Here is a 24,379-nt window from a genome sequence, read left to right as displayed (position 1 = left end):
ATTGCCTTTAATGTTTCTCATAAATCATGGCTCTCTGCGCATGGATATGCGTGTGTGTGTGTTGTGGTGTTTTTGTTTAGGCTATGAGGAACATTTCAAATCCATGACACCCCCTGATTAAAGTCTCTCATTACAACACAAATAAACAATCCAAATGCATTCGCACGTCAATTTGTTAAAGTGCGTGAGCACAGTGAGTGGGGGCGTTTCTGAAGGACAATTTACATAGGAACACCTCAGAGGGTGAATCGTGTGATGGAATCGGCTAAATGTGTATGAGCATTATGCATAGGTGCCGCGATAATGCATACAGTACTAATTTAGAAATGGACGGTAGACATAGACATTTGACGACCAACCTGGCAACGTGTTCACGCACAAACATACAAGAATAGGGATGAAAATAGCTAAATGGGAGATGGGGGGGGCGGGGTCAGTGCTGCGGATTCGTAGTGGAGGCGCTGCAGTCGGCGGCTCAGTCTGTGACCCAGATACGGCGCGGCACACTGCATTCCTAATGGTCCATTTTGATCACTGACACTCTCGTTATCCTCAAGCCGGCTGCTGCCGCTCATCGCAGGCGCCGGAAGACGGTATGCAGCCGACGCAGCAGCCAAAGTATACGCAGTTCTTTTGATGAACGGCAAGCACGGCTGTCAGGGTACGACAAACAGAGGCGGCTACGGTACCAGAGTACACTGTGGTGTCGGGTTGAAACAAAGTTGGTTTCGGTATTCAGAGCAACTTCCACCATAGATAATTAAAATGGTAACTCTGAATTGTGGGTTATATGCAAAATTCAACACCGTGATTACGGCATTGTGAAATCAAATATTATGTTTACTAAACTCTCAGTCATTTTCACTCTTCAGTTATTTCCCTTTTTTTAAAATGCCAACAATAAAATGTACTATTTCTATGCCGTTCTGCCTAAAAAAAGACAGTCATGGGCATTTGTGCGTCTCGTAGACTGATTTTGGAATACAGGCATTGACACACACTGGTCTAAATGTTGCATTCGAGTTTGTTGAAGAGAGAAGACAGCAGACGCACTGATCCATGATATACATCCCCCGCCACACCCTCCTCAGCATCCAGAGGGAGACGAGAGAGGTCTTTCTGTCAATGCCACGATGAATGTACAGGGCAGATGGGATGTGAGGAGGCGGGGTGGGATATGGGTGTGCATATCGGAGGGAAAAAAATGGATGGGAGTGAGTAAAGTGAGGATGAGCGACAGAAGAAATCGGCACAGCAACGCATTCCAAACAGTGTTTAAGAAATAAAATTGGACACATCGCTAAAGATCTCGTCAATAGGCAAAAACACTTTAGGCCATTTCTTAGAGTTTCCATTTTTACGTGAATGGGGTTTCCGCGTTGCAGACAACCTATTTCCATGGACATTTAAAAAAAAAAAAAAGCAACATATACATATATATATATATATATATATGTGTGTGTGGGGGTGTGTGTGTGTGTGTTTTATTATTTTTTTATTAATTTATTTTATTTATTTTTCATTTTTTTTGTGCCATCTAACATGCATTTGAAATGAAAAATTTACCAAGTATATATTCTAATTTTGTCTACGCCAAAACGGAGGTTCAGGCACGAAAACTCATCCCGACTCGGCTGGGTTTTTATAGGCCAATGCTGAAGGCTTGCAATCATCTGTTTTTATCCTCAAAATCGAAAGAATTATATTGTTATGCATTCCGGCGCCATAAAACCGAGCGTTGCCATCTGTGTTATTGTCTATTGTGTGATGCGTACTGGGTACTGTAAATGGCACACATGAAGGGATCACCTTGAGTTTATCCATTCAAAGAACAACAAATCGACCTTCAGGACAAAGACAGCAATAATATCTAATGCAATCAAAAAATAAATATATATATTTTTTGGGGAATTACAGATTCTAGGTTAAAATAATCCCGATCCATTACATTTGAAACATGCGAAAACACCGACAGCCCAAGCAGCCACAATATGGCTGCATTTAATTGGATGCCTTTGATGGAAATCAGTGGTGTAATCCAACATCGATTGATATTACCATTGTCATTCCAAAGCAATTTTCACAGCTTATTCTTTCTCTATCCCTCCCCACGACGCATCGTATTGCTTACACGTTGAGATGTATGCACACATCAGCAGGTGGCAAGTCATCGGATGGGAAAGGTCATTTCAGCCAAAGGCCCCTATTTCATTACATGCTAAGCCCCCCCGTTGTTGGCTGAGCAGACTAGCAATGAGTTTTTACAGTAGCAAGGGCTCCATACCTGGTGAATAGAGTCTCATCCGTGCATTTTTATTTATTTATTTATTCATTTTATCTCTTGTCTTTAAAAATCAAGCTTGTGTGTTCACAAGGTTGAGAGGTCTGAAGTGTTTATAGTAAGCTACCTTGTAAAAAAAAACAAAAAACGGTCAAGTCGCCTTTGATTTTTGCCCATTACCGTTGGCATATTCTTGACAAAAGAAGTCAGACACATTGGCGAGTGTGCGTGCGGTCCCTTGGGTGTTGTATCATTAGTAGTCATAGACCTAACAGGGATGGGTGCACCACTCCACTTAATTTGAGCTCTTTAATAACAGACGAGAGGGCTGCGAACATCGGCTCGCCGCCTGAGACTGCAAGCGCGCGAGACATCTCTGGATCTCATTTCAGGTTGACAAGATTTCAGAATCAATTAAATCGGTCTTGCAGCGCCATCTCTCCTCACACACAAACCCAGACACCCTCCTCCCAACGCTTCACGGTCCCGATCGCAGCGCCGCATGATCATTGGAAACCTAATCACTGCGGGTTTGTCTGATGTAGGCCCATTGCTGCCCAATTTGATTCTAGTCAAACGGACAAAGGCGTTGCGAGAGAAAGCGGTGAGCGAAGCCTTCCACTTCTTCCGTCTCCCCTAGTGGTTCCAACAGTCAGCTCTCATTCTCATGCGTCGGCTAAAGTCGCAGAGGTCCTGTCTTCCCCCGCCTTAATTCCATCACTTAATGTCTCTCCTTACATCTAAACACTTTAGCCTACGAGAAGTGGTGTCCAATTCGTTGAGCTGCTTCCAGGTTAGTAAAACAAGTTTTTTTTTTTTTTTTTTTTTCTCCGCTACCCCCCCACGCATCTCCTGTAACAGCGATGCTAGTATTTGCAATAACTTTTTATGTGTCCCCAGTGCCGGGTCTCGTCGTTACATGACCTGCAGTACAGTAATGGGATCTCACTCAGTCCAGATTTGAGAGGGTCGCCGTTTAAAGTTATTGCCAGAACAGTATAGAGTTATTAGGGGAAAAAAATATGGACCGGAGCTGTGACTGCACTTGAGATATTGAGTTCTCTCTAAAACACGGAACGTATTTTCCAAACCATAAGGAGCACCGTGTTATAAAGCGCAGTGGCAATAAACCGGTTTATTTTTTGGGGAAATGTTATAAGGCGCATTAGAGCACAGTAAGGACAGCAAATGAGTCAAAGTATTCCCAACTGTGAGTTGACATCCTAAATAAGCGCACTGTTGAATTTTGAGAAATTAAAGGATTTTAAATGTACCTTATAGTGTGAAAAAAATACGGTACACGTGACAAAGACGTCACAGCTAGCTCAACTTATAAAGCAGATAAAAAGCGCAATGGGCAAAACGGTCATCGAATTTTGTTCATTGTGGGAACTTGAATCCGATCAACAAAATGCCCCTGTCCTTCATTCCCCCCCCCCCGTGGTCATCATCACAAGGCATAATGTGTGTTTACGTGTAATCGTCGTTGTCGTATGCCGACCGTCATTTTTCCACATTACGCCAGCTGTACTAAACACATTACGACGAGTGAGGTGGCGCCAAAGAGGAACAATTATCATTTTTGTGCAGATTACACCGAGCAGATGTTACACCCCACATGTGGAGGTGGCTAATTGCAGTTTTCAACTCGACTGGTGGCATATCGCAATCAGCATATGTGAACAAGAGGCAAACAGCGGCGCATGAGGGTGGAAAGTCGGATTTTGATCGCGCACGCCGGCGGTTTCGGATGTGTGCGTGTTATTAAACGACGGGCTAATGCGTGTGCGATGTCGGTGTGCTCATGATCAAACTGGCTTAGCAGACATCTGCTGTTCCCACCCACACGAGCAGAAATGTTCATCGGGCTAAAGATGGAGCACGCTAACCACGTGCTCTCATGCTACACATAAGGTGGGTCGTGCCTTTGTTGCATGGCATTTGTATTAAAGTCATTGGACTGCACACACGAAAGCCTCCGACCACACACACACCCCCCCACACACACACACACACACACGCTCCCAGTGTGCTTCCAGACTGCCTAAGAATAATAAACCCAAAGACAGAAGGCCTTCCACTTCATGTATTTCTCCACGCCCTTTTCTCCGGCACGTTTCTGGCTAGCCTTGAGTGGGAATTCATCTGTTGGGAAGAGCAAGCAGAGGAGGTCCCCCGGGGTGATAGAGGGTGAGGAGGAAAGGAGAAGACAGGGGGGGCGCGCGGCTGTCAAAGCGAGCTCCGATGTCGGCTGATGGCTCCACGTCAGGCGTGGTACTTATCAGAGCGGCGACGAGGGGTGGGGGGCCGCGGCGTTGAGGGTGTGTGCGTCCGCCTTTAGCTTTGAGAATTGGTGAGGGTGATGCCAGATCCCATTAATATGTCTTATCGTCGACACACATGAGGAAACATGCCTCGCACACACAGGATTCACGTCCTACTAGAAAATGCACGCTAACATGCAAACGGGTGCAGAAGCACATATTTAAAAAAAAAAAAAAAAAACAAAAAGGCTAAATTGCTGGGGAAGCTTTAATCCTTCCCCGCGGGCAGACAGTTTCATGATGTCGTGACTGTGCCGCTGTGAAAAGCTCCCTTCTTTTTCTCGCTGCCCTGTTCGCTTTTCCTTTTCATCCCTCCTTTCCCGCTCTCCCTTTGGTGCCCCAGTTCACTCCAGTGCACACGCCCCCACTCTCACCCATGCACCCTGCCCCCCACTTCCTCACCCTGGCCATGCCTTTCAACATTGCAGCCTCCACCAGCTCATCTCCTTCACGCTACTTTATTCCAGGAGTGTCTTATATTTGCATAACTCTTGTCCAAATCAATTTGCCCTTCCACGTAGATACAATTCGACATGTTACAGAAATGACACCACAAAAAAAAAAAATACCATAACCAAAAAACAGCAGGAGACAACAACCATAAGGAACAGCTCTAGCTCCATTCTATACCCGCAGCTCTACTAAAGAATTATTTTTCTTGATTCTAAAAAATAAAAAAAAATGAAAACAGGCTGTTTTCATTTCGATGAAAACTGGGTCATAGTATAAAAAACTGGTATGAAAATGTCTCAATCGCTGATAAAGTCGCTTTAAAAATTGCCAAGGAGAGTATGACTGCGAAAATCATATTAATGGGGTCAAAGTAGCAGTGTAATGTAATTTCACGTGATGATATTCGGAAATTGAGCTCCTCGAGTGCTGTCTCGCTATCAATTTAATACTCATCCGTATACATAAGGTCAAGGAATAATGGGAATGCGGCTTTGATGAAGGAGGTCAGTCAGTCAGTCGCGAGGCAGCGAAATGACACCTCATTAGGCATGCCTGAAGGCGGTCTCACAGGCCAGACCAAGACATCACTGCCATCAAGCACGCCAACACAGCCCAGGGCAAAGATTCAACAACTAAACAAATCGGATAGAATTGGGATCTAATGATCACATGCTATCGGCGAACCAGGACAATTACATATACTGTAGGAGTCGCTGCTCCTTCCCTTCCACTTGCACGTTCCGATGAATATGGAAAATTAAAAGGTCTCCAAACTGTCCTGAGACAATTAGAATCATTTCTTGAGAATAGAGGTGGTATTATATATATATATATATATATATATATATAATTATATATTCGGGCTGTCAAAATTAAAGCGTTAACACAGGATTTTTTTTTTTTTTTAATTAATGCGATCAAATATTTTGATAACTTGGAAAGCCAAATTCCAAATTAGCTGTACATCCTTAGCACATGATCTCAGGACAAAACACCTTGCTTAAGTTACCACTGGGCCTTGCAAACCAACACTGCTGGAGTGTGGTGCTTACAACAAAATGTAGTGGATGAATTTTGAGAATTGCTTCTAGAAAAAAAAAAAAAAAAAAATTCTGTAAAGATGACTCAGTTTAGATCGCATTGAAGGATCACACACTTCATATTTGGTGATTCTGATTTAATTCCAATATATTATTCAAGTAATTACCTGTTAAAAGCCTCACAAAAAATACTAAATGCGATTAATCGCAATTAATTATGGATTTTTTTTCTATTAATTAGTGAAAAAATGTAATCCCTGACAGCTCTAATATATATATATATATATATATATATATATATATATTAGGACCATTCTTGTTTCTCTTGGCTTTTAATGCACTACCAATCAGGATGTCCATTAATCGGACATGATCCACATTCATCAAGCTGTCCAAAGGCCCTGCATGCAAATGAACTCAAATTGCAGCACCGATGCAGAACTCCCTGAAACCCCTTTAGAGGGAGAGGAGAACGAGACTTGCATGGTAGAGGAATGCAGGGATAAAGAGTGACAGACACAAAACCGCAGAGACATCCATTACAAAGGATTAACCTCATCAGGATGTCTTTTTGATGCTTGGATACAACAGCCAAGAGCTCACATGCGAAACTTGCTAATGTATAGCGTGTGCGTGATCTGGAAGCCTGAGATTGTTGAATTTACTGACAAGACAAAGCCTTCGTCAGGCACAGAATCTAAAATTACCGTCGGGGCTTTTGCTAGTTTCTCTAAAATCGCTCCCATCACATGTAATTTCTTTTTTGCCTCCGGCAATTTTTATGATAGTTTCTTCTTGATCTATAAAGTTTTGCTTTTGAATCCACTGGGATGTATTTACTCTCACCCCATTTCCTACTTCAACTTTCTAAAGTTGGATTCGGGGAAAAGGAATATGAAGATAATAGAACAGTGCAGTGGGTGTGAGAGCTGTCAAAATATTTTAAAGAGGAAATAGTATAACAAACAAGAAGGGGACAGACAAGAGTTTTGAGAGTCAGAGACATGCTCGTTCAAGAGTTTCTTGCTCCTCTGCAATCATCCGTTGAACGCACCGGGATCCAAGAGATGGATATATATCGGGAGTTACGCTAAGCCCGCTGTGTGCCAAATCCTAAGTGGACGAGGCACTCAAAGAAAATGAGGTGTGATGAAGAAGTCAGAAGGGCATGTGGCGAGGTCACCTGCACTCATAAAAATCACTAAACAGCCACATGTCAGCCTCGAAAGAAGCTTTGCCGACACCCAACCTTATATCCCCTCATTTTTTAACAAAATCTTTTCGTAACACACTAGCCGAGAATAGAAAACAAGCAACGCTGTCGCAATTGTGACCCCAAAACACACTTGTCGACTTTATTGTTCATTGCCAGGCCACGTGATGTGATACGCCTGCTAATCCCATTAAAGTAATCCACATGGAAGCAATTTAAGGCAAAAGAGAGCTTGCAGCACATCCAGCGTTAATTTATGCCCTATTTCAATGTGCATCGAATCAACTGCCTCCATTTTTTTTGGCACTGTGTCCAAAAACTCAAAAAAAACAAAAACAAAAAAAAACTTGCTGAAACATCTTGGATTAGCCATAATTAAAACACCAACAGAGTTCTTGTTCTAGATATGGAGCCAAAAACCCTCAAATTGTGTATACGGTTGAAAATCATTCCAATGACGGTACAAATAAAAACACTAACAGTTACCTGCAGCGATTGTTTCACCGAAAAGCCGCACCAGCAGCGGCCTTCAACCAAAGCTTACGTTTGTTTCGCCATTCGGACAAGCACATGGTTATTCATGAATAAAACATGTTAGCCTTATTAAATATAATCTGTCGATTGTGCCAGAGGCTCTTAAGGTCCATATCAACCCAGCCCTTCACCTTCTCCCTGCATCCTGCTGGGTTCAAGGAGAGGAGCTCCCAATTAGCACTGCAACACTCAAGGAATGCAGTCAGATTCCGTATGATCATGCGGTGAAAATGTTCGACGGCATTAAAAAAAAAAAGCAGAAAGCAATCGCAACTCACGGCTACACGGGCAGAGGAAGGTGCTGCGGTCAGATCTTACCTGAACATCTCGCCGAGGCCCTTTAGCATGCCTTTCTTGGCTTTGGTTTTGTCCTTGTCTTTCTCCTTCTCTTTCTCCCGGTCGGGCTTCTTCTTGTCCACCTTGTCGCGATGTTTCAGCGTGTCTTCTTTGGACGTGTTGCCATTGAGGCTAGGGCCAATGAAGAGGTCACCACTGGCGGACATCGAATCATGACCTGATCGGGAACTTCCTTCGGTGTCCTCGTCCACTTGAGTGACAACATGTGGGTGAGTTCAAGAAAGATTGCGAGAGGTTAGACGGGCGGGATAATCGGTGACGAAAATCGTACAGCTCTTTGCATGATAATCGTGAAAATGTGACTTAACATGGAAGCACGTCTTCAATTTGAATCCTCATGCAGAACAGAGTATCGTTAATTTTTGCTCCTGATTACATCAGATCAACCATTAAGGGAACATTTACGTCTCACGTGGTTTAATATCTTTGAGCAAAACACACGGAATACCGCAGCCTCATTAAAGCTGAATATATTTACATTTCATTCCCTGTGAGGTTTGTAGTCATCTGGAAACTTCAGTAGGTTTACCCAGAGTCAGCTTCAAATATATGCATTTAACTTAACCCCCTTTGCCTGCTTCTGGATTTTTATTTATTTTTTTTTTTTTTTGCCTTCAGCCTATTTCACATAAATTATGTGATCGAGCTCTAACGTTAGTCATGTGGATCGGGTTTGTAATTTACATCTGAGTCTAATTCAATCCCAGACATCAAATGGAACCCAAACTCCTTAGGTGATATACGGTTGATTAAACTCAAAGTTCCCATCACATCTAATAAGAAGTGATGTGCAAAATGTAATTAATCTGTCAGTAATTATACATATACAGTAGAAGTAATCTTGAAAAAGACTCAGAGGGATCTTAATTGCAAATACGGTATAACCATAAGATCTTCTCTGCTATCATTTTAATTTTCTCTCCGAGATGTGAGGTATAAATTCCTCATAATATACATTTTTCAAATTATGTAATGTCATCAAAATTGTGCGTTTGGTGGAGGTGGGAAAGTATTTACTGAGGCTCAAAAAGAAAGCGGGTGCTACACTGAAACAATGGCAGACTTTGCTAAAATCTAATTTTGAGGAGCAATTCTTAGCTGATTAAGTCGTGGCACTTGAAAGATACAATGCAATACAATACATATTGTATTTTAATAACGCTTTCACGACATCCACTCAATCCCACACGATCTTAATCACACGGTTACAATCTTAGGTTAGCTTTAGCTTAACTTAGCCTTAGCTAAGCAATTAGCATAGCTTCTCCAGCTGTCCTCATCCTCCCTTCGTGAGAGCGAAGCGAAGTTTATTCGCCGGCATGGATTAGTGACTTTGGAGCGACGTGTGTCACAGCAGCAGTAGTTAGCCAAAGCTTTTGGCAAGCTAGCATAAATAGCAACTAGCTTGCCTCGATCACAGACTAGAGCACCTTCCACAATTTTCTCTCTATTATACTAAGCGCTTTGCTATCTTTTTAAATCTCCACAATTTTGAGGGAACCTTCAGGGACAGTATCAGCTTCATCACACACATTATTCAATCTTTTCATCCATCATTTAAACGCTGCAGTAGAATGTGGCTATTTAAATGACTGAGATTAGCAGGGATGCAAATACTGTTGTGGCAATGATGACAGCGTGTAACATCCTCGATTTTGCAAGTGTGTCAGCATTAAATAAACACAAACCCTACACGTCCTTCTGATTCTGATGTTCTTGATATGCGGTATCACAAAAGTGTTTCATTTCACTTTAAAAGGCAGGGCAAACAATTTGAATCAAATATATTCCCACATAAATCAGCACAATTTATGCCATCAAATGAGTCTTGTAGCAAAATTCCTTTAATACATGAAAAGAATCTAGCCATCCTCAAGAATTTGAGAAGAAAAGACCTGACAGACAGAACGCGTTGATAAAAGAGTCAGGAGATAATTTGCCAGGACAGAAAACCACAGGAATCATTCTGTGCCACTTTGGTGAAACGTTCAAAAATCAAGAACATTAAAGCTGGACTGTCAGTTTAGTTTATGACAGACAAGTACAATTGCTTGTCTTATTACAACACGGCATTTTTTTGATTTGCTCAAAATTGCAAATATTCCTTTCGAGTTCTTTTTCAAATGTATCTTCAAAGGACACAACACCAAGTAGGACAAGGAGGAGCGCATTTTGCCGAGCAAAATATCTTATGGGGACACATTTTACTTAGGAGATGCCAAATTATTATTTTATTTAAATACAAGTCTTAGAGCAGAGGACAGTGGCGGCTTATCTGTTAACGTTGACTATTAACCTCAGTGACGAGCACAAACTGGCTGCTTTTATCTAAATTGAAAAACAGAGTTATTTGAATATTATGTGGGGCGGGGGCGGGGGGGTGGATGCAATAAACCGCAGCAGCGGAAATCGCCGGCTTTCCCCATTTTTCTTTGCAGAGATAAGACTGTATTTAGTGGCTCGCCGACAGAGCTTATGAGAACAAAGCATTTCAGGCAAATATTTCCCTCTTTTTCAAATGTTTCCCTCACTCGTGTTTAATGGAATCTTTTGGCGGTTGGAAATGTATATATTGCAATTACTCATGTGGCGCTGCAGTATTATTACCTGTTGGCGTAACATAAGACGCCCGTCTCCCTATGCCAAACACATGCCGCTTTATCGTCAAACACAGAGGAGAAATGGATATGCTCACTCATTCAGGAGCTGGTATGGATGTTTTTATTTTTTAGAATAAGTCAATTGAGCAAGTTCCTCAGTAATGAATTCGGAATGAGCGAGAAAAAAAAAAAAAAAATCAGCCTTCTGGTACAAACTGTGGTGTCTAATTAATTAAAACAATTATAGGAAATTATTTTTAATTGATGCAGAGTTTTTTTTCGGCTTCTTTTTTCTCTTCTGTTGATCATCATTTTAAGCAAGTAACCCTGGGAAAACATGTTTCCACATCCTCTACAGTCTTATTATTAATGACCGTGTTACCAAGACAATGGAGCGTACACTGAGCGTGCACCAAAATTATGGGAATGGTGTATGAAAAACACTTCTCGAGCGACTGGTGATCCAATTTACCGTAATTGAGAATTCTGACTTTCTCGAAAGGCTCTATGGCAGGGTTGGGCAAACGTTTTGATTGGCGGGTCACAATGGGTTCTAAAATTTGACAGAGGGGCCGGACCAGGAGCAGATGGATGGAGTGTTTTGGTAACCTCATCTCATCGGAGAAAATGAATTTGAAATGAAAGTGAACAAAAGCATTCCAACAATATATATGTCTTTGAAAAACCACAGTATTTTGAAAATAAAACATTAACAAGGTTTAATAATTACATTTTTTTCAAGTTTGGCGGGCCGGATTAAAACGTTTAACGGGCCGGGCCGCATGTGGCCCCCGGGCCGTAGTTTGCCCACGCCTGCTCTATTCAAAAGCTACACTACATAACTACAAATTGGCATTGAAAAGGAAGCGTTCCGATTGGACTCTGGGGCAATAAAAAAAGGTCATGTCTTCGAAACGGTCCAGATTAACACCGTTCCAGTGGGAATGACACATCAGTGTAATTACCCAACTCTAACGTCTATTGCGTGAGGCTCGAAGCAGTCGTAAACGGTGAGTACGGTATGGCAACAAACTTACATGTATCCATGTTGTTTTCTTCCTCAGGTGCATTAACGGCTGGTTTGTCGTACGACTTGTCGATTGCTGCTCGGAAACTGTCATTGCAACCTCGGCCCCTGATGATTCGGGAGTGCGGCCTGTTGACATTGAGCTCACCATTCCGCGTAGCTGCGGCAAGGGCGGTGTGGAGGCTTTCAAGGGAACTGGACTTTTTCAGGCCCAGCGAGGGTCCGACATTTTCTCGTGAAGAACCTGCGGAAAAAAAGGAAATTGTGTCCGTGAGGTGTAAGTAGTCTAACGGAAGTTCTGACAACTCATGAAAAAAGAATATTCTATTGCTCACGTGTGTGAAATCAATATTAATAAAAAAAATTAAAAATCACTTATAAATGTAGCTGAAAACATAATTAAACTTTTTTTCTGGTGGTATCCCCTTCACTCAATGGCCTTTGGGAGCAGATGTCACAAGTGAGAACAAATGATTTTACAACTATAATAATCCCATGATAAATACAAAACAGTTACAATGAAATATTGTTTTTCAGTTTCAAGTACAGCTCTAATACTTCTATTTCGCACAGCTCAATGATTCTGAATCTGACTAGGACACAAACATTGAAAAAAAATGACAGTTAGCCACTCACGCCCCACACATTAGGCAATTTAGCATAAGCAGCCCTGGCGATGTGAACCCTGCGACCTTAAATCGCCTACCAAATCAACTTTTTTTTTTTAATTCATAAAAAAGGCGTGTCAATCAAGGTGAAAGAAATAATGGGAGATAAGTAAGAAAAGCCAGGCTTGCTCTCATTTAGTCAAATGTACACAGCTTGCATATATTCGTAACACAAGGTTCACAAATTTAGGCATGTATGGAATTATAAATATTAATTATTATTATGAATTATTATGAATAATTATGGCACAGGAGCAGCATTATGTCTTAAATTCCTGAGTAAAAAACTTGTCATGCAAATCGCAAATACCGTAAAAGGTTCTACCTCTGCACACACCACATGGAACACGTGCTCAGCAACACTTAATGTGTCGTTGCTTTGAGTTGCCCAAACTCAGACACGCAGCCGCAATAACACAAACCATATGACAGACACACAATTCTCTGTCCCGGAACTTAGCATGTTTGAATTTGGCTAAATGAGGTGTGACCCACTGCTGCTGGGTGACCCCAGTGGATTTTTTTTTTAGGTGGAATCTTACACTGCCAAAGATATATTACGCAAAGAAAATAATCCCCCTTGTCTTAAAGAAAATAACGTAGTATCCTGTATGCAGTACGGCCACTGAAATGTATTTGTTTTGGAGGAGGGTTGGAGCAGCGCCAATATAGGGAATCGGCTGAAGAGGAAGATCTTTCGGGTCACGAGGGACTCCCTTTTTTTTTTTTTTTTTGCTACATCTGCTACCAATGCACCTCAATGAAGTGTGAGTTATTTTCGAGCATTCGTTGTGCCTATAGATCGACTGTCTAAGAAGTCAAATAGGCTAAAAAGGTCAACTGAGTCTGGTTTCCACGCAACGAAATGCACTGTCGTGATTTTTTTTTTTATCTTGGATTTCATCAATGCTAGTAAACATGTCCAATCCCTGGAGAACCAGGACCCAATTCCGAAAACACCATTCCAAATAAGTGAACAATCCTATAATGCTGCATCAGATGTGCAACTTTCGGGCAGGCTCCCCCCCCAAAAAAAATGTGTTTTGATTTAAATGTAGTGTGGTTATGCAATGCGTCTGTTTAAAAGAAAGTATCTAATTGGGCGAACGCATGTCGTCATACTAGACTAGCATAAAAAAGATTGCAATCCCCCAAAATGATTTTGTGCTAAGCCTGCAGAGATCAGACGCCCGGCAGCCAAAGTGTGTTTGACACAACGCAATTGCAAGCTCGTACAGGATGCAACAGTTGAAGGGGACCAAAATGACATCTGCCGTTTTCGGAAAACAGGGACTTTTCCTCCCACTCTGTATTCGGCTTCACCATCCACTTCACCATTGTTTCTCACAAGTCTGGTGAACGGCACAGGGAACGAGAGACACAAAGACGACGGCAAAGCAAGGAGACAGGAAAAGACCGTTGCCAGCTGTAACCTTCCTTTGTTTTCATCAGAAAAATCCCAAGCTCTCGAGGGAGAATTTGACGGACAGCTCTCTGTATGCCGTCCTATTATGTGATTCCTATCTCCAGAGTCGATGCGCTCTGCTCCTCGACGCCCTCTTATTCAAAGCCATGAAAATACATATTCCCCCCCGTTGCATACAGACAAGCGTTTGCCACTCCCCACACGCCTGGAGGACAAATGAAAATCATCACACTGAAACGCACACAAAGGAAAGCGAATCTCAAACAAATAGTGGCCGCACCTGGAATGGTGTCACGTCCAGAGGCAAAACTTGGTCACTATTTTGTGTTCCTTCGGCATATTAAGTGCAAGGGATGTTAATTGGAGAAGATCTATTGCTATTAAGCCTTAAAGGGGAGCCATGGCAAACTCCATGAATAAATCAGCAGCGGTTATTACAGGGACAGGAGCCCCGTACTATAATTAGAGCAGCTCAAACTATGCAACCCAGCTATTATTCACCATCGGCCCTTGCATGTAAAGATATGTGTACAGACAGCGGCTCCATTACACATAATTTATTCAAAGAGTCGGGACAGTAAAAGGGTAATTATGGTAAAAATAGCCTCCGAGGTGGTCAGGGAAAGGCCAAGTCCAGGTACCCCAAAGGAGGGAAGATGTCCCTGGAGTCAGTCAGGCTCGTACAGCTCTGGGAGTTGTAGATCATTAGCATGACATAGGACGTCCTTCATGCCCTCAACGTGTGTCGTAAAAAAAAAAAAAAATCTTAATTAAGGGGATTTAGCGGTAATATCTCAATCAGGGTTACAGGATGTCTTGCCATGAATGCCTTGCTCAATCGAAATAAGTTTTGTTTTAGGGAAACTTGAGCAGAACCCTAAAATTCCAGACTGCTTATGAAAGACCAACAGAATTTTGTGAGGCATACAGAGCTGACAACTCCTGCTCTAAATGGTTAACTAATTTGTGGATGGTTTTTTTGTTTTTTTAAGTAATTTCCGACCGTCACTGATTTGACGCACTCTATCGGTGATTTTTATCACAACGCTCAAGTTTGGTTTTGATTCACATGGCATCCCCCAACTGGATTGAGGAGCTGGCCATTGCCCATGGCTGATCTAGAGCTCCCACGAAGCCTTTCATCCGATGAATCCAAAATTTGTCTTTCCTGTGTTAACTTGTGTAAATTATTTTTGATAACAAGCTACAAACCAGCGCTAAGCGAGTTAATCCGTAATTTATACTTTATTGCAAGTACTACTCACTCACTCACTGAAACCTGAATTTTGTTGAATATTTACTTGGTGACTACAACAGTCAGCTATGGTTTGTACTGAGTCGGTAATGGGAAAGGAGGGATGCGGGGTGGGGGTCACTTGTGTAATCTCTTTTATCGACCCGTGGCACCATAATGGCCCATTGTAATAATTGAATAAAAGTCCCGGCCGGCACATATGCTTACCTCCACCGGTTCTTGCGCTGCTGTTAATCTCATCAGCTACTGTTAAAGAGCACAAATACGCGCGAGAGCTATCATGCAACATGCAAAGCAACGAGAGAAGGGACAATAAAGTTCAAGAAAAGAAGCGGTATTAGATGACAATGGGGTTTAAACGTAGAGGATATTACATCCCGTACATGAGCCTGTCAGTCATGCGGCTTACACGGCACAGATATTCCTGCAAGCTGAGGTGCCTCGCTTTTCTTTCTTTCCCCAATCTCATTCTACATCTAAATGGAACAGGAACGTGGTTTGTCTGATCAATTTCGCATATTTCAACAATGAGGCTCTTCAAAGACAAGAAATCCATCCCGCTGCCATGATATGGGAGCACCTGGAATATGTTTTAAACGAGAAATCCCTACGGCCAGTGATGTGAGAGCTCGTCGTTGAGCATGTTAAGCGTTAAGTCATGGTAGCGCTGAAGAAGAGAAGCCTTATTAATGAGTAGAAAGTTCTGAATCTTCAACTTTTTCGATTATGAGTCACACTTTTTTTTTATTGATTAGCTGGTCGTGCAACGTCTATCTTAATTAGAGCTCGGGCTTGGATCCAAAATCCCTGTTCCCAAATGGTGTGTAGACTTTCATTTGGCAGTTGGCAAATATTTTTGGTGCATTATCCCCAGCACCCAGAAGGTGGTGGTAATGTACCAAAAGCCAACGGCAAGTAGAATAAGAACTACCAGTAGTAGTCGTCATGGAAACGAATGTGTGACATATTGCGAGTTTAGCAACTTTCGTAACAACGCAAATTTTCACAAGTTCGAGAGAGAAGACGTGGATCAAATAACGCATTATTTCAAAATATCTACAATTGGGTTGAGGTCAGGGCTTCCGAAACAAATGAATCCAATCATTCATGTATTATATAACAATATTAGAATTATAAAAGAAAATGCATCAAGGCTCATTTCCAGATTGTCTGATAAGTACTCCGATCCTTTTCAGGACTAATCAAATCTACAAGTAAATGCTGACATCACTTTGGATCAATCAAGAGGCTTTTTTTGATAGCGTCCAGAGATAAGATGTGCATTTGCAGCAATAAGCCATCTATTCCCCATATCCACTCCGCTCACTTCCTGTCCACGGGCAAATCCGATTATATTTGCAACCGACACTGACAAACCTAGATGATGTCTTGATGCTAATTGGGCCGAGAAACCAACAAAAATATCAAATTGCAGATGGGCTGCAAGCAAAACAGTTGCATGGGTCTCCAAAAGGAAAAGAGAATAGGTAGGATGCAACCAGAGACTGTTGACACATTAGTCACGATGCGTTTGGGTTTGTTTGCGTGCAAACTAAACCCCAAAGCGTCAGGTTCTTACGTGTCAATCCAAAAACCTCACACCATACATGTGTCGTATTAAACAAGCAGCGCATTTACCTAAATCCATGCTCTTGGACTTGCGTGACTTGATGATCTCCAACTGGGCAGCATTTTCATACTGCTTGGTGCGCTTTTCAGACATACTCTGGCGGGCGAAGCCCTCCCTTTGAAACGACCCATCGGGGTCCGCGTCGGCACTCAATGAGCTGCAATAGATAAGAAAGGGAAGTTAGGTCGGGAGTGTGAACGTGTGTGAATGCAAGTCCTTTTTGGAAGCCATGTTTGAGCAATAAAATCAGACAAAAAAATAAATTCATAAATAAATAAATACATAAAAAAAAGGATGAGCGGGGTAGAGTATATGGCTGGCTGCCGGGTGTAGTATGAATCCATCTGTTCATGTAAGAATGTCAAGGGGCCATTCTGATAATACGGCAGAGGTGATACAATCTAACAATTAACTCATTTAATCCCATTGACGGCAAAATACGTCAAAGATCCTTTTTTTTTTTTTTTTTTTCTCGGCTGGTCGTGAATGAGTTAATAATCCTACAAATCCCCAATCACTCCGTTACATATATATAATAAATACACATCCAATCTTTTTTGCCATTACAACGAGGATCCTACTCAAGGATTTCTTGCTGGGTTGGTTCAGCACAAGTTGAGTTTCACGTGCGACACCTGATGTGAGGATGCTCTGGGGTCAGTATCACTCAATAACACCCCCCCCACACACACACCACCCCCCCCTCAGTATGTCTGAGGCAGAAGCCGAGAGCAGGCTCCCATTCCAATTTACCTTTAAGATGCTCTATCTCTGTCTGGATCTTAATTGAAAATCGGAAGGGAGTGGGAGGCGAGAGTTTGGGTGACGGGGCACTGGTATTTGCATTACAATTAGGGTGAACACCTTGCCATTCAAGGAGACAGATGTGGGACTAATGAAGTCTTCCAAACGATGCAAGCATGAAAAGTGTTTTTCTTTTCTATTTTACAAATGAGCACGCAATCGAAGCGACTGTAAAAGACCACAGATAGACGTGCCGGCACTGTGATTTGGTTTGTCGCGCTCATTCAACGCAAGTGGAGCGTCATGTGTCACCAAGAGGCCGGTGTTCATATGTCACTTTGCTGTCTGCTATACTCGGCGTTCCCACCTCCCGCTGACACAGGAAAGAGAGAAAGTGGAGCCGGAAGAAAGCAATGACAGCACAGATGTATTATTTATTCATTCATCATCGCTCTCTTTTGCCCTCACGTAACTCGCACACACACTGCTGTTTTGTCTCAACGAGTGTATCGTTCTTGCACGAGACAGCTCGGACAGCGCAGAATCTATTTTTCGCTCACTCTCGCTGTTGTGATAAATGACTACACGGAGTGTCAAAACATAAACAAAAAGTGGAAAGTAGCTCGGCATGTCCAGCGGGACACGTCATCTTAATCCCATTGACGGATTTATACGTCGAAAAGTCCATTCATTTTACCTATGCTGGCAGTGAATGAGTTGAAGTGAAATTATATGCATCGTTATTGTCGGAATTCTACACCCACATTAGGGCTCTGTGGTATGCCGATTTCTTTTTACGATATATCAATATATTTTTTCAATAAATATAGGATGACACAATCTGTTTATGTGTGTGGGAGATGCATTCAAAATAGAGAATTTGGTTACCCCACCATCTACCATCTATGCTCACAAAGAAGAAATAAAAAAAAAATATTAAAACAATTAATTAGCATTTTTATATTATTTACAATTCAAAAAAGGGACCTGTTAAATACAGACATTGTTGGAATCCCTTTCATAAACTTATCTTATATGGCTGCAGTAACTAATCAAATACTGTATGTTGTTGAACATTTACCTCACCGGCTTCATATCAACTCAGCAATTTACCAATCACGGCATGTAAAATCGAGCTTATGCTGCCAGGGAATTATAGTTGACACTGTAATTTAGTTGCAGTTGCATTTCCAGTCAGAGTGAATATACATTGTAACTGAAAGTGAATTAAATTCTTGCATCTGCACCTTTACCCAGAGCTTTGCTAGAATCTAATGGCTTCTTCCTTGACTCATGTGCCAACACCGTGCAATGTTTCATCGTAATCGGTTTTATATAATTTATGCATCATCCTGCTAACTCTATCTGTCCCACTATTTATGATTATTCAGTGTCAAAATGACGGCGGTATATCATTTTAATAACACACACACACACACACAATTGCACGAATTTGTACATACATTGCTCAAATTATATCATATTTTTCACTGAAGAGCGTGGCAAGGTTTTTTTTTTCCCCCCGAGTCCATCATTGTTGTCAATGCCTCAACTGATCCCGAACCCATATGGATAAAATGTCCCCTCATCCCTTGTTCTTTAAGCAGCATTTAAAAGCAATTTCCAACATTCCAAGCAGATGCTTCCGTCTACGCTAAGCGTCCTGATGTCATCTAAAATTAACCAGCGCTGAGCATTGCTCATAGGCAATGCTTTGGAGTGCATTTTAAATCAGCCTTCCCTGTCTCCATCTACTCCTGGCAGGGAGTTAAATGTGTCAAAGCATCCCCGCAGTGGTATTAAAAATGCGAATAGCGCTTCTTGTTTTTAATCGTAGCTCAAATCACTCTCTTCTCTTATCGGCCATATGAAGCGACATCCACGAGGAAGAACGGAGACGAATTTTGAACCGCAGAATTCCAAGCCAGTTGTACTTACCACACTGGACTTCGTTCTTTTCTATAGTACGTGTCCTCATTTGGGTCACGTCAGCCACAGCCTATGCCCGCTGCCTCTGGTGGAGAGGCAGGGGTACACCTTGGAGTGGTAACCAGCCCACTGCGGTAGTATAATTGTCGAACTTTAGAACAAAAAAAAAAAATCCCATCTTCACTTGGTGGAGAGGGAAGTAATGAACTAGCTCTACGCCCATCTTGACTCATGCTCGCATCTCTACTCCACTCCTAATCTTTAGCACGAAGTCTTCCTACCAGTCCATAAAATCAAATAACCCAAACATGACCCGAAAGCACAGTCTTCATCTACGAAGCTAAACAGCGGCTAACATGGACTATTGAGGCAAATGAAAATTTCAGACTTTGCATGTTTGCTGCGCAGCATTATTCATGCTGATATCCACCTGCGAAGGAGGTCACAGACATCGAGTACCCCGCATGGAGTGCCTCGCGAAACATATGCAAAGGTGAGGAGAAAAGAGGGAGCATGTATGACATGCTTGTACCAACGGCGCGCCACAGAGAGACAGTAAATATTCATGAAGCTAGAGGGGACTATTTGCATTTCAGGGAAAACACAGAGGCACGTGTAATTCTTAGTTATACAGTCTTTCTGATGGCCGAGTCTATTAGCCGATCAACTGAAGAAGCAGACTGCCTGCGATATTAGCCTGAAAGTTTGTTCACGCCTATATGGACGCTTTCCACTTTATATGTTAATGTGCAATATTGTTTACCAGCCAATGTGTATCTAAACACCTGTGAGACTGAGGGCATCTGTGCAACAGAGGGTGTGAGCAGGCGTGTGTGTACATACAGGTTGGAATGTGCGCATGTGTGTCTTTGTGTTTGTGCATGTGTGTGAGTCTGTTTTGTCTGCAGTCAATCTCGGCAGGTTGACAGAGTATATCAGAACTCCCGGGCAAATCTAACAAACACGAGGATTGACATTATGGAAAGTGATGGGGGGGAAAAAAAGGACTGCTTGATTTTTTTGGACGTATGTGGAATCATGATAGCGGCTCGACCTGATAGGTTGTCTGAATATTACAGTTTTAACAAATGATAAAACGAAGCTTGCGTTTCCTACATCATTCTAAATTCCACTCGAGACAGTAAAAAACAATTTTAAAAAAAAGATGAAATTATGATTAAAAAAATTAAAACCTATTTCAGTGTGCTGCTTTCAATGATTATTTAATATTTTGCATCTTTATAATGTTGGATATAAACCTTGGAGAAAATATTTCTTTTGTGTAGTTACATTTTTCTATGTCATGTTTTTCTTTTGTATTTCAACGAACAAAATATTTTGCTTAACATTTAACATTTTATGAGCCGTATATCTTGCTCAAAACCATCCCTTATCCATTCAACCTGACACTGAAAAATAAATGTGCCTGATCAATTTGAGCGGATAAAAATCCAAATATTGAATATTAAATGCATATTAAAAGCAATAATTTAAACTTGAAGATGAACACATTATTGGCTGGGGATCCCAAGAAAATGGGAAAGTCAGGCAGTTTCTGTCTTTTGTCAGACTGATTCTGATTTATCATGAGTAGGGGGGGGGGGGTGGTCAGGTAGTGAAAAGCACCTCAAATGTGGATTACATCACTGACTAAAAACTTGGATCAGAATGATTTTAGCAGGCAGTTGTGGCCTTGGCAAAGTGTATCCCTTGAGTAAGGACAGCTGCATAATATTAAGAAGGCCAGAGGTGAAATGGTGAACAATAAATATTCAAAACATATACAGGGACATTGCCACTTCTGGAAAAGCTTAATTTAAAAAAAAAAAAAAAAAACAGCGCTTAATTGGCATGCCTGTTAAGACCGTATGTGGGGGACGTTGTGCTTAAAAAGGTGAAAGGAGAACCACCTTAAGTCAGGAATGCACTGGAGCAGCTTGAGTGAAAGGAAACGCGTGGCCGCCGTGTGTTCATGTATGTGACTTTGACGACATGAATTATTCACGATAACCCTGGGCGGTGGTACAGAGCGCGCTTCTGCCCTGCGTGCAGGTCCGCAAGTCATGCATGAGTGTGCAGTCGCCACTGTGAGAGCAGGTACATGCGGAAAGGAAGCTTGAGTGTGCCGTACAATAATCGACTATGACAAACGTCAACCGCATGGAATGCGGAATAAATCCACTCATTAATAGATTCATTTATTCATTCACTGCCATTAGGTAAAGTGAATGGACTTTTAACGTATAAATCCGTCATTGGGAGTGAATGAGTTTTAGGAGGAAATGTGAGAATTTACATGATGAGTTGACAGTGACAATGCAGCAAGCTTCAAATTCAAACGCAAAGCCGGTCTTATTTTGTTATTGATCAAGAGCGGGAGAAGGACAGTGTGTCGCTTACTATTCATTCTGACTGGGCAGCTCATGGATCCATGGCACCGGGTTCTCGCCCACGAATCCCAAGTCATCGTGAGAGCTTGAAGATGACTGGTCCGAGAAATGGACGGGAAGCAGGGGTGGCCTGTCGTCTTCGATCAACACAATGTCATCCTGTGGCATGTTCACAGTGGGAGAGAGCTGGTATTTACCTAGGACAGAGGACAAGAGGCAGAAAGGATCAAGTCAGACAGTCGTCTTGACTCGAGAAGCTATTCACGCTTTTTAAAGTGAAACAAATGACACATTTAACTTCATTAAACAAAAAAAAAAATCACATCAAGTACTGTTTTGTCAAGCTCAATATCGGCGAAAAACCTCAAGCAAATATCCAATTCAAAATCACTTTGTCACTTGAAGCAAGCCAAAATGTTTAAGTATGAGTCATTGAAGCTATTCTCCTCCATTCCCAGAGGACAAAGACGCGCGGGAGAAGAGCTTTTCTGATTTGTATTCAGTCCTGCATGACCTTCCCTGTAGCAGACTTCTTTGAATTGCCCCTTTACATCTCCTCAGCCGTCAAAGTCAATAGGAAACGCGCCGCATCGCCCGACACTCAGTAGCAAGAGCGGGAGAAGAAGAGTTGTTCAGTCCGACGAGACGTCCCAATGAGGACAGAGGTGGAGGATTCTTTCTGCACGGTGATCAGGCCCAGAGTCACGGTCAAGGGCGGGAAAAGAAGTTCTCAAGTCGGAAGGCAAAGTCATGAGCAGAGTTCAAGCGCAAAGCTGATTACAATTAAACCACGACGTTTAGAAATGCTCAATCATTTTCTCCGCAGCGCCTGCGATTTCAACTTTGTGTCTTTGCGAACAGCAGAGAACAATATTTGCCCTGCCAAAACCCCGACCTGATTCAAACAGGTATTTAATTTCACAGAGTGCCAACTAATGACAGGAGCATGCTGTGGAAGTAATTTTGAGCAGCAATTACTGCAGCCGTGAGGTGTGTAATTCGGTTTAGTTTGTTGCTGGAACAAAACAAATGAATGGAGGGAAAATAAAGATACAAAACAGCAACAGACTCATGGCGAGCTCGACTCAAATCAACCTTTAACTCAACTGATAATAGCGTTCACTGCATTAAATGTCTCATAGTATGTGTGGAATTTGAATTTTACGCAAGACACTATTGTTATGTTTAAAATATTTTTGTGGCCGAAAACATGATAATCGAATCAGCAGTTTTTCGATTTAGCACATAGAAAAATATAAACAAGTTAAGTCCGGCAACATTCTATAGGTGAAATGAAGGCAATTTCTCACTTGGGCGGCTTGACAGGGGACCCCCTCGGTAATTGAATTCATGGGCACTGTAAATCAGCATGGGGAACCGGTCACAAACGCTCGGCAATTGCTGGAACTGAACTGTCTTGGGTGAGTGGGTTCACTTTTGCAGGACTTTTACATCCATACATTGATAATATGGTGACCGGGGGGGGTGTTTTTCTGGAATGATAATGCCGTGGGTCACGTTTATCTGAATAAAGCATGCGGCTACGATATTTTGCAGCATAAAATAAACCGATGAGTGCTGCTCCAAAAAAAAAGCCTCTTTTTGCATTTGGAGAAGTTTGAATAGAGAGTGCCATCGACAGGAGTCCAAAAATACTACAACTGCTTCATGAAGCAGATTTGAAGCTTCGTTTACCTATCACTAGCTAAAGCTCATGTGTCAAAAGAAACGAGTATAACTAAGCGGTGTGTTGATGCTTTGAAAAATGATTATAATTTTGTTAAATTTTGTTAAAATTTTGTTGTTTTTTGTTTTTTTTTGCGCTTGCTTGAAAATGTAAATTCGAACATACAGGTAACCACAGAGGTGCTCCTCTGAATTAGTGTCAGGATGCCTTTGCTATAGCTTTATAAATGCATTTAGAAGGCTACATTTCATTTACAGGGCAGGGGGACACTTTGTCGAGTTTGTGTTAGCAGGACTTGCCATTTTCGGCATAGCTCCTGGCCGTGGGGTTCGAAAAGGCACTGTGAAACTCCACAAAGGAAATAGCGATCATTCTTTTTTGTGTTCTGTAGGCGGAAAGGTGACTTATTAGCACTTTCTGCCGTGTATTGAGGAACTGAGGTGCTAATGGGACACCTCAATCCACATTCGGACATGTGACTTTCTGTTACAGTCACATGAAGATTCTGGAACTTTCAAATGACAAGCCACAAATAATATGTTCTTCTTCATTTTTACTGTGAGTGGAACCCAAATAAAAAGTGGAAGTCAGTTTTTCCGCAGACTTCAGGCCAGTTGTGGTCAGCTGTGCGGAAGCTATTTGGTGATATTGAAGCAGAAATGTTCTTCCTCCCTTTGGCATCGAGTAGCGACACAGACAAATGTATCGCGTGGCCAGCGAGACCACCTGGCTTCATACATCAGCAGTTCACTCTACTGTTTCTCTGCCTTCCAAGCATGGCGCCGCCCACTGAGACATTGAGCTCGAAGGTGAGAGGTCAC

At 42.0% G+C, this 24,379-nt stretch overlaps 1 protein-coding gene across 3 annotated transcripts in view; it reads right to left on the bottom strand.

Annotated features, from left to right (window-relative positions):
- LOC148318297 (partitioning defective 3 homolog) overlaps nt 1-24,379 on the bottom strand; it is a 244,398-nt gene that overhangs the window by 122,681 nt on the left and 97,338 nt on the right. For all 3 annotated transcript variants that reach the window (XM_088283027.1, XM_088283025.1, XM_088283024.1), the window contains exons 16-19: nt 21,882-22,068; nt 16,817-16,965; nt 11,840-12,073; nt 8,164-8,392 (exon numbers count right to left, since the gene is read on the bottom strand). In XM_088283027.1, the coding sequence (XP_088139153.1) occupies nt 8,164-8,392; nt 11,840-12,073; nt 16,817-16,965; nt 21,882-22,068 (799 nt within the window). The remainder of the gene's footprint in view (nt 1-8,163; nt 8,393-11,839; nt 12,074-16,816; nt 16,966-21,881; nt 22,069-24,379) is intronic.

The sequence above is a fragment of the Idiotropiscis lumnitzeri genome, chromosome 19 (genome assembly GCF_059441095.1).
Source record: "Idiotropiscis lumnitzeri isolate Australia: NSW breed Sydney's pygmy pipehorse chromosome 19, RoL_Ilum_1.0, whole genome shotgun sequence".
NCBI lineage: Eukaryota > Metazoa > Chordata > Actinopteri > Syngnathiformes > Syngnathidae > Idiotropiscis > Idiotropiscis lumnitzeri.
The sequence above is the reverse complement of the archived record's forward strand: the minus strand, read 5'-3'. Positions and strand labels throughout refer to the sequence as shown.